This window comes from Rhynchophorus ferrugineus, unplaced genomic scaffold (assembly GCF_030347505.1).
Source record: "Rhynchophorus ferrugineus isolate W39M unplaced genomic scaffold, kcgeb_rfMv2 rfM4, whole genome shotgun sequence".
Lineage (NCBI taxonomy): Eukaryota > Metazoa > Arthropoda > Insecta > Coleoptera > Curculionidae > Rhynchophorus > Rhynchophorus ferrugineus.
The window spans coordinates 51,768,625-51,780,387 of NW_027472583.1; the positions used below are offsets into that span (position 1 = coordinate 51,768,625).

Consider the following 11,763-nt stretch of genomic DNA (forward strand, 5'->3'; position numbering starts at 1 on the left):
TGTTCTCAACATCTTGTTTCTAATAAATGCAGTATGTTATAATATCTAATGTCGCTCCCACTGACAGACTTTTAGCATAATACTTTTTTGTGTGTTTCAGCCACTAAATTACCTTCCTATCAACATAATCTTGATTAAATTTTGATTAGCATTCAATGGTTTTCCTAGATTCATTATATCATCAGTCTCGTTTATGGAATGCTCCACTTTTTATATTCCATAAAATAATTTAAAATGTATGTAAGAAACCAATTTTCCCCGTTATTTTTATGAATTTTCAAAATAGATAATTCGACACTAGTCAAAATTTTACTAATAATAATTGTTTCTCAATATTATTAATACTTATTTTAACATTTCAATAATGTTAATATGAAACTTGTTGAACAATCTTGATTTATAATTTTAAAAAATAGTTAATAAATAAACCAAATCAATAATTTTCATATTCATAAGCACAATAATATTATGAAGGGAAGAAGAAGTCTTGGCTTAGAGTGTTAATATGTAGAAAGTGTATAAAATAAACTAAACACAATAAAAAATAACTTTAAGATCATATAGTTTTTAAAGTATTTCACACAGAAAAAGTGTTTAATTAAAGTTATATCTTTTAGCGTTTTTTCATTGTCATTACATTATAAACTATATTTAATTCATTATACATTACTCCTACACCATATTTAAATGAAATATTTTAATTATCTTATATAGATAAATTTTTTTAAAGTTTAAAGTAAATAGTAATCAGGTGGCGACAGATCAGGAGTATAAATTAGTTGTGACATTACGTTCAAAATAAGTAGAAACATTTTTCTATATAAAAAATTATGTGCGAAATCTATATTGTGATAAGGAAACTAATAATTTTATATACATTTTTATTAGATGTAAAAATTAGGATTATATTCTGAAAGGTAAGAGTAACAGCATTGGCTTGACAGTACTGATAGTTTTGACATGATAAAACAAATAAATTTCTATATTATATCAAATATACAACTAAAAGTTATCGGGCTGCATCCTGTTAATTATCAAATGTAATATGTTATTGTTATGCAACTTTACATACGGATAATAATCAGGCCACGTTCCAAAAATTTAAATTGCAGTGGTTAGCTCCACTTAATATTTGGTGGGGCAAGAAATGAATTAATTAATTCTTTTAATAATCAATTAAAGAATTCTCATCCGTTTTTGCACTTTTTGGAATCGACTCGCCGAATTGAGTCACTATCTCTGTATATTTCCACAGGTAAATGGCATTCCAGGAGTAAAAGGCATTCTTTATAAACTTTTATTTTTCTGCATTAGTATTTTATTAAATAGTAATAAAACATGTTTTTCATTGGGCTTCAAGTAGTTTGAAATTTAATGAAACTTCTGCGTAAACGATGTTTTTTTGTTAAATTTTTTCATCATTTGTTAAAAGCCCTTGACGATTATGTGCTGAACTATTAAAATAACAAAACATCCATGATCGAAACCTACGGGCTGCGAGGTATGCCACAATAAAATTCCAATATTTGCTGTGTGTGTTCCTGAAACTTCTTTTTATTGAGTATTTTGAACGTCAAATAATCATATAATATTCGAATAAAGTTCTAAGGGATAGTCATCATTATAGTTAGTTGATTGTAGCTATAATATATATTTTTGGCGATTTGATTTCAAGTTCCTTTGTGAATACTAAAGACTTAACACCCTTAATTCTTGATTAACCGAATCTCAGACCGAAAAAAATCTCAGAAAAATCTTATCATGACTGCTGAAGGAAACAATAAAAATATAACGTTTGTTTATCATGGTGGTAATGAATCTGGAATCAATTTGACAATGTTTTATGATTTATATGGTTCGTTATAAATGTGCAAATATAGTAGGGAAGTATGTAGATTTTTTAGTTGCATACACATACAAAAAATGATGTAGGGGAATACGGTGTAAAATAGATTAATCATAAAATATAATATATTGAGTTGGTTAGGGGAATAAATATTAATCACGCGATAACAAGTCTAAAAAACCTTGGTTGGTATAATGAATCACTATAGAAAAGTCATGCTGGAACATAACTAAGTCTAATAAACAATTGATATGATCATCTAGCATTATTTTATAGACCACGTCGTTATATCTTTTGTGATGTACATTAAAAGTATCAGTGGGCTTTGCATTATTATGTGGTATAAATCAATATTTGGATTATTAGTTTTAGATTCATATTTTGTTTTTTTGAATCGTTTATAGATGATGTTTTATATCATTTATTCAGGAATAATGATTAATTTCAATGTTAATTCTTGAGATATTCATTATAATATCTATTATAATATATTTCAACCTTCTTAATATGACAAATGTCAAATACCAAAAAGGAAACTGCATTTTCTGAATGTATTTAATATTATTACGTTTGCTGCTATTTTTAATATTTTTATGTTCATATTATATTTAATAATGTTCAATAAAGCGACAAATAAAAAAATTAATGCAGTCGATACTAGCACTCTACTCCACTAAAATCGATCTATGTCGTACTGTAAGCCAACAACCAGTTATTTCATTCTATTTCTTGTTCGGTTTTTTTTCGGGTTTCAATTCGCTAAACTGGCCCTTCTAGTTTTAGTTGAGCAACAGTTAGAGTTGCAACAGTAGGATGTCGGAAAAAGTGCGCTTATTTATCGGCAATATATTTCATAGTCCCGAAAAACTCCAGGTGCAGTTATTGGAAGGTGGTTTCGTAGCCGTCAAGGATAGAAAGGTGTCGTATTCAATCTAATTTCTGTCGGTGATAAATGTTATTTTTAAAAGTTGACTTTTTTTGTTGTTTCAAAAATATGTTAGGACTGTCATACTAGATGGGGCTTTACTCGGTTTTATATTTAGCGCCTAATTATATTTGTCAGTTTGATTTAATATTTATTTTCAAAATGTAACTACAATTAAAGTGTAAATTAATAAGTTATTAAACTATATTGAACATTAATATAATTTAAAATATTAAAATCTATTAAGGTTTATTAAACTACTTGATACGCAGTTTTTTAATTGTTCTGTTAAGGCGTCGTTAAAATATATTTACTAATATTAATATAATTTAGATATTATAAGAGTCTGAGTTTTATTGGTAGATTTTATCTTATGTAAAAAGGTTTTTCTTATTGAAAAATACTTATATATAATAAATAACGTCTTATGTTTATTTTTATATATTTGTTTAAATGCTCTCAAGTATTCAATTCTAAGAATTGAAAATAATCTTGATCAAACATAAAAAAATAATGATAAGCGACATAATATATTTGAATCGATAATATCGTTGATATTATTTAACCTTCATAAATCACGTTGTTTTTTTAATATAGATCATTGCTGTTGGAGATGCCGATGCTTTTAAAAATGAGCTCAATCGCTTCGAGAATGAGTATGATGTTGAGAAGGTGACACTGAAAGCCAGTCAAGTTCTTGTGCCTGGGTTCGTAGATACACACATCCATGCACCTCAATATCCGAATTGTGGGCTGGGCTATGACAAAACATTATTGGACTGGCTTAATTTGTACACTTTTGAGTTGGAGAGAAAATACCGAGATCTTGAATTGGCAGAAAAAGTATTTGACAGTGTTGTGGTAGGTACGAGTTAGGCTAGGCACAGAAAACCTTCCGATTTATTGATTTTCTATTTTTCGTGTTTGCGTGCCTCAAAATTTCGAATTATATTTGTTGTACTCACGCGATATTTTTGAGATGTACTAATATAACAGGTCAGTCGAAAAGTCCCCGGCCTACCATAGTTAAACACATTTTTTTAGCAAAATTAGTTTTTTTATTCAACATAATTCCCTTCAAGGGTGATACACTGATTATAGCGACCCTCTAACTTTTCGATACGATTTGTCCTTTGCTTCAAAATAGGCCTCAATTTCGGCGATCACCTCTTCATTCGACGAAATTTTGTTCCCAGTGAGCATTCTTTTGAGATTTTGGCTTGTGGCCAGATATGGAGAATACGGTGGATGAGAAAGCAATTCGGAGCCCAATTCATGGATTTTTGCCATCGTTCACTGACTTGGTGAAACAGCACTTTTTTTTTCTTCAAATGCGGCCGATTTTGATGGATGATTTCGTCTTTCAAACGGCCCAATAACGCTATGTAATAGTCTCTGTTAATGGTCCTTCATTTTACAAGGTAGTTAATGAAAATTATTCCATGCGCATCCCAAAATACAGACGCCATAAACTTGCCAGCCGACTGTTGCGTTTTCCCACGCTTTGGAGCGGGTTCATGGTGTACAGTTTACTCGAATGGCTGTCGATTGGACTTCGGAGTGAAGTGATGGAGCCATGTTTCATCCATTGTCACATATCGACGCAGAAACTCGGGTTTATTACACTTGATCATCTTCAAACACTGCTCCGAATCATCAATTCGTCGTCGTTTTTGATCAAAAGTGACCTCGCGCGGCACCTACTTTTTACAGAGATTTCTCATACCCAAGTATTCGTGAATGATATGATGTACGTTCAGTTAATATCTTTAGAGTGTCTGCTATTTCATTCAATTTCAATTTACGGTCATTCAAAATCATTTTGTGGATTTTTTAAATGTTTTCATCGGTAACAACCTCTTTTGGGCGTCCACTGCGTTCACCCCCTTCGGTGTTCATTTCACCACGTCTAAACTTAGCATACCAATCCTTGATGGTTGATTTTCCTGAGACAGTGTCTGGAAACTCGGCATCAAGCCAAGTTTTTGCTTCAACTGTATTTTTTCCCTTCAAAAAACAATATTTTATCAACACGCGAAATTCCTTTTTATCCATTTTTTTCACAAATACATAACAAAATTCACAAACTAATGATCCGACAGCTGTCAAATTTATACACGCATCTTTTGAGGGTTAGGGCTAACTAAAAAACATATGGATTTAATTCTAGTAGCGCCATCTATGTGTCAGGTCAGGGACTTTTCAATTGATCTGTTATGTTGATAAATTAATTATCAGGATATTCATTAATTATCGATTGACATCTGAGGTTCATATACCTTTTTTGTTTTATTCAAATATTATGAAAACGAAATCCACATTCTCTCTAGTTTCTATGGATATAAAACAAAAATAACAACATTAAACAGAAAGAAGTTTCAATTATCCCTTTTTGGGAAGTATATACTGATGTATTAATCCTTTACTCGCCTTGCTTGTGTATTGATGTAAGTACAATAGAACAGCAGTAATAAATTAATTTGTAAATTAAGATTGTACTATGCATATCAAATGTAAGATGTAATTAATAAAAAAGGATTACCGGATTAATACACATGTATGTATTTCCTAAATTAAAATAAATCTAAACTACTTGAGCTAAAGCAAAGAATACACTTATACACTAAACTAGTTCGTGTGGTTTGGTTCGCTTCATTCTTCTGATTTCCTGCGTGTTGTCCGGTAGCTGTATCGCTTCCACGTTGCTGTGATTTAGCAATCTTATTTCATGTTTTAAGGCGAAATCTTGGATCACTTCGTATATACATTTGATTTCGAGATCATCGTGGTAATTAATCGTAGAACTTTGTTTTGGGTGCGTTGGAGTACTAATTGGTTTGATATTTTACTGCAACTCCATATTTGCACCTTATAGGTACATGTACTGTTGTTGGGATATCAGTAGCATAGAGCAGATACAGAAGTGGCTCCAAAAAACTACTCTGTGGAACTCCAGTCGAAATAGGTTTAAGTGTTGATAATGTCCTTGCATGCGGGACTCTAAATTTTCCTTCGAAAATATATGATTCCAGCAGTCGACAGTAATTTCGCGGTAATAATTTGCTCATTTTGTAGATGACGTCCAGGAATATTGCGGGGCAGTATTTCTTTTCTTCGAATGCCTTTTCAACAACCGCTGTTACTCTGTGCATTTGGTAGACTGTCGAGTGGTGATTTTGAATTTCCAACCTGGAAATCTGGTATTTCTATAAATGACTTAATACGTTTTGACAGCAGTTCATCAGGTAGCAGCGAAATAGGCCTGTAAGATCCAACTTGTTCCGCCGGTCTGTTAGGTTTTTTAGCATAATTATTCGAGCAACTTTAAGACATTCCAGAACATACTTCAGTCTCAAACAGGCATTGAATATATATGTCTCCTTCAATAACCCAGATGACATATCATCAATACCAGGAGCCTTTTTAGGTTGTTGTAAATTTTTGTGGCAAATTCCATTGTAGAAATTAGATTTACAGCTACGTCGGGTTGATAAACAGCATTTATATCTATTGTAGATTCTATATTATTCGGTTAAAATACGTTAGCTAAATGAAATTGATTTTTGAATGAATAATTTAGCAGTTTCATCATTGGGTTGAACCCATTCATTTCGATCATTTTTAATTGGCGATACACTAAAACATATTTTTCGAAGAAACTCTGTTTATGTTCTTTAATCTTGTGATTTTTCTGATTACTAATTTTATTAAACCTAGCTTTATCTACAGCATTTCTTCTTTCTTCTTTTATCTTTTGTTTTTCCTTTATCATTCCCCTCATATCAAGGGGATAATTTATCTCATATTCTGATTACTCTCTTGATGTCGGGGCAGCTTCTTTTGTAGCAGACCGAATTTGTTCAATTATATTTCCGGTTTACTGCTCCAGATTGTCGATACGTTTATTTATACGTTTAAACGTGCCCTAGTTAGTAAATTTCTTAGCAAGATTAGACTTCTTTGTTTTTTCTCAGGATTGTCGCGTCTAATATTAAGAATACTGGATTGTGCTCAGATAATAGTTCGCAGATAGTTCAGATGATAGTTTCGAAATGTAAAACTCTAGTAGGTCTGGCATTATATTACTGTCGGTGGGCCAGTAAGTGGGTTTACGCTTTGAATGATACAATTAGTAATAATTATTGCTGATTGGTGAACCCTAGGCCGTGTGTTTAACATTAAAGTGTTAAACATTAAATTACCAATAATAAACCTTGGGCCTAATTTTAAAAATAAATCTCTGTATTGTTTTAGTGTTAGTTTATATATTGGCGGACAGTTCTTTTCAGTGTTTTTTATCCTAGCTTGTATTTCTTCCATTTTTGTTTATCTCGTCTTGTTGTAAATGTTATGTATTTTGATTTATAATGAGAGCTGTTCCGCCTCGAGCACGTTCGCTGAGGTTTTTTTGTCCAGTATGCATCATAACCCCGTATTTTAATATATTTTTTTTAGAATAATGAGCCTCCGATATGAGAGCTATATCTGTATTATTTGTTATTTGTTTCTAACTAGAAATAGTTCTTATTTTCGGACTCGCTGATTTAGCTCATTTGCGTTTCATATTATAATTTTTAAGAATGAATTACCATTTTTGTGTTTCTTTATCTTGTTGGAATTTTTCTAATATTTCTACCCTGTTTGCTAACTGGCTGAAATTGTGTCGCATTTCAGTATGCAATTCACTGAGCAATTTCATCATGTCGACGATGGTTGGTTGGGTACAGGTTTGTTATTTTAATTTGTTTATCGCTAGATTTTTTGTCGCATATATTTTTTGCCGTTAGAATTACTGTTTCTTCAAGTTTTTTATTTTCATTGACAGATGCCTTTGCAGAGTTTTGAGCATTGTCGAGTTGTCTTAATCGTTATACAGCTGTCATTTTATTTGGCTGAAGTTTTTACTTTTCTTTCGTCCGGTACGCTGCACGTCCTTTATAATTTGCAGTGTGTCTTTTTTCGTTGCATAATGCACATGTTGCTACGCTATTGCGTAGGTTTCTACATTGATTTGTGTGATGTTTACCAGCACACTTCACGCATCTAGGTTTCCTACTGCAGAAAATTTTAGTATGTCCAAGCTGTTGGCAGTTTGTGAATTGAGGAATACTATTACTTTTATTCGGGTTTTCTACTTTTATTTTACAGTCTGTTAGATATTTTACGTCGTAAATGGTTTTGTTGTTCTGATTTTGTTCAAGTTTACTGAATGGATTATCCGTCATCTTTTTATTTTGTTTCATTTGAATAATATTTTTGTTTATATTTCTATATTCTAATTTATTTGTGCAAGTAACATTAATGTCATTATTTCGAATCCGATCGAATTACTTTTGTAAAAATGATATCAAAAACCCTTCGGTTCAATGACTCAATTTTATGTGTTTTTAAATTTCTTTAATATAAAGAGACCACTAAAGTACAGCTGGAAAAAATAAAATATGTGCAAGTAAAGTCATCATTCTATTATTCTTGAATCAGTCCCTTTTTGACGATTTAAACTTTCCGATTCAGAAGGACACAAGTGCTTTAAATTCACTTTTTTTCATGTTAGATAGAACTTTAGTCGGTTTTATATTTTGAGCCTAATTATGATTACGGTTTTTTTAAATTAATCCTTATTTGTTAAATTTAATCATAAATAAGAATTAATTACACAGATCACAGATTATCAACAACAATTCAACTCAATAACACAGACATATTGAGCGCTTTTCAACGTTTACCAATATCTGGTTTTCGGGTGAAGCTCATTTTTCATCCTAATGGGCATATATTACGTGGTTCCATGTATTATTTTATTAATTATGTATTGGTGAACATAAATATGTTAAAAATAGAACGTAAATCATGTTAAAAATTCTAAATTATCTGGATTAAGCATGTGTGGTGTGAAGTTTTTAAGGTTCAGAAAGCACGGTATCAAAAATATGCAACGGAATCGAAATATCCTGTGGAACATTAAATTTAGTTTTTTACTTCAGTTTTACTGGTCAGTAAAATGTAACGTCAGGTACAACATGACTCGTCTGCGCGATAAAGTCTATTTAAGAACCAATCAAAAGCCTTCGCAACATAATAACATTTTTATTGTATTTATTTATATTTACTTTTTAGCTGTATTATTTTTCAAGAAAGATTATTTAAATATTTTAAATACTCAAATTTTAATTAGGCGTCAGTCATAATTAACTATTATCAATCACTCCAGTAATCAAATCAGGTAAATATTTTGGAATGAAGATATATTTGATTACTGGTCAGTTAGTAGCATACCAATAGAAATTATATTAAAAGTTACCTTAGGTAGTTCAGACCAGATAAGATCTAGTTGTTAAAAAAGAAATTTTAAAATGTAATTATACAATAGGAGCCTATGTATCAATACCTCGTAGCTGTTATACAACATATCAAATACTACTGTTATATAACCTAGAGAAAGTAGGAGTTATAATCCAGTTTTATTATGTTATATATTTTATTGGCAAGAAACATATAATTTGTGGAATAGTAATTGATCGCTACAGTAACGACGAGAATAATGTTATATTCATGAGTAACTATTAATTACAAACGAATTTTGGCGCGAATATTGCGTTGTTAACAAAGGATTTCTTCTGTGAAAACCGCAAATGTTATTATCGGATTTTGCACATTCAACGTATGGATTGGAATTTGGTATTGGTACATGAACGTCAGAGGTTTTATCTGGGTAATATAAATACAAAAACATACTACAAAATAATAAATAGTAAATAATAAAATCAACCGGAAATAATAAATGTCAATTTTTACCGATATTCGACATTATTTGATACGGAGGAACACAGAACAAGGAGTACTGCCAAAGCACCTGAGATATCGAATCGAAATATTCTGTGGAACATTAAATTTAGTTTTTTATTTCAGTTTTACTGGTCAATAAAATGTGACGTCAGGTATAACATGACTTGTCTGCGTGATGAACTCTGTTTAAGAACCAATCAAAAGCCTTCGCAACGCAATAACATTTTTATTGTATTTATTTATATTTATTTTTGTTATTTTCTTCAGCAGGTCTACAATGAAAACTTAATTCCAATCAAATTACTCGAATGGCGATCTTAGACCATCTAGACATTAGATGTTGCGAAACTTCTCCAGAGACACATACTAAGTTTTCTCTCTATTACTCTGTGGTACATAATGAACTTTTATAAAGCCTCGTAATACTATCATCATTTAAAAATAAGAGTTTTTCATTTAGTATTATTGAGACACCAGTAAAAGGACGAAGTCTTGGGCTGGAATTGGCTAAAACCGAACATGCGCATTTGTTTCTATTTGAAATCTTTTAAATATTTTGGCGGCTTCTCTTGTGAGCGATAAAGAAAGATATATATCAAAATATATATAACGATTTTTTTAATAATTAATACTATACTCCTTACTATATTTGTTATAATTCGTTAAATATATTTTTTCAAAGAATAGCACTTTAGGTCTTTAGTTATCCATTTATTTGTCCAAATATGGGATTACCAGCAAGTCCAGGATTTAACCATAGATAATTAGTTTAAATTATGCAATTAACAATGTTATTATATTTCATTGACAGAAAAAGTCCATCGAACACGGTACTACTACCGCCTGCTATTTTGGCTCTTTATTCGCAGATGCTACTATTGTTTTGGCTGATGCTGTCGAAAAGTACGGACAGAGGGCACTTGTTGGCAAAATTAATATGACGCAATGCACCTTCGATGATTACCGCGAGACTGAGCAAGAGTCTCTGGATAATACCATTAGGTTCGTTGAGAACGTTTTATCCAGAAAGGTAGGCGCGTTTGTCGTTACAGCACAGTTTATTTAACATAAATATTTATTTCTGCATATAGAACGATCTGGTTCAGCCAATTATTACCCCCAGATTCGCCCTGAGTGTGGATATCGAACACATGACAAAATTGAGTGAAATAGCCAAGACCTATGATTTACATATTCAAGTAAGCCAATTTAATAATTGAGTAATTCTATAAAATTATAACAAACATTTTTAAGAGTCACGTATCCGAGAATAAGGATGAAATTGCTCTCATCCACGATATTTATGACCTTCCTTATGCCGAGGTTTATGACAAAGCTAATATACTCACAAAAAAAGTAATGAGACCTAACAGAAAGATAACATTTCCGTTTTAACGTCAAAAATTTTTAGACGGTACTGGCTCACGGCATTTATTTAAGTGATGATGAACTAAAACTGATCTTAGAAAGGGATACTGCAATATCCCATTGTCCGGACTCGAACACGTGTATCAAATCTGGATTGTGTGATGTTCGTCGATTTATGGAGTGTGGAATTAAAGTTGGTTTAGGCACAGGTAAAGTTTTGTTATCGTTATTTCCAAACTGTATCCACCAATGTGCTTCAGATATCTCTGGCGGTTTCAGTCCTTCAATACGTCAAGCGATGAAATCGGCTTTAGATGTATCTATACATATATCTTTCAATCGAGATAATTACGAACCCTTGACATACAAGGATGTGTTCTACCTCGCAACGCTAGGTGGAGCAGAAGGTAAATAGTTCAGTATTCGAATCTTGGGGTGTTTGTTTAAGTCTTATATACCAATCATTTTTAGCGCTTGCGATGGATGATAAAATAGGAAACTTCGAGCCGGGCAAGGAATTCGACGCCTTGATAATAGATGTGGATATCAAAGATGGCCAAATCGATTATTTAATAGACTGTTCACCTTGGGAAGTATTACAAAAATTTATTTATTCCGGAGATGACAGAAATATTCTGGAAGTATATGTGTCAGGCCGGAAATTGAAGGGATAAGTCTTGAGACCTACCATTTTTAAGGATATGGCTTTTAAGGTTATGCAACACATAAAACAGCGTATTTAAGATCTGAAACAGTATTAGTTATGACGTATTATATATGTTTTTCAAATGTGTTAAATAATACTGACAATAAACTTTTTAGCTGTATTATGTATTGT

At 31.5% G+C, this 11,763-nt stretch overlaps 1 protein-coding gene across 2 annotated transcripts; it reads left to right on the forward strand.

Moving 5' to 3' along the window:
- The first annotated feature begins 2,572 nt into the window (after nucleotides 1-2,572).
- Nucleotides 2,573-11,752, forward strand: DhpD (guanine deaminase). Of its 2 annotated transcripts, XM_076403774.1 has the most exons (8): nucleotides 2,574-2,764; nucleotides 3,369-3,632; nucleotides 10,369-10,587; nucleotides 10,649-10,756; nucleotides 10,812-10,913; nucleotides 10,969-11,134; nucleotides 11,186-11,332; nucleotides 11,397-11,752. In XM_076403774.1, exons 1-8 carry the CDS (start codon nucleotides 2,660-2,662, stop codon nucleotides 11,597-11,599), a joined length of 1,314 nt encoding a protein of 437 aa, XP_076259889.1. In that variant the 5' UTR covers nucleotides 2,574-2,659; the 3' UTR covers nucleotides 11,600-11,752. The 2 variants fall into 2 exon arrangements, with proteins under 2 accessions (XP_076259890.1, XP_076259889.1); XM_076403775.1 differs by lacking the exon at nucleotides 3,369-3,632 and having other exon boundaries at nucleotides 2,573-2,764.
- The last annotated feature ends 11 nt before the right edge of the window (nucleotides 11,753-11,763 follow it).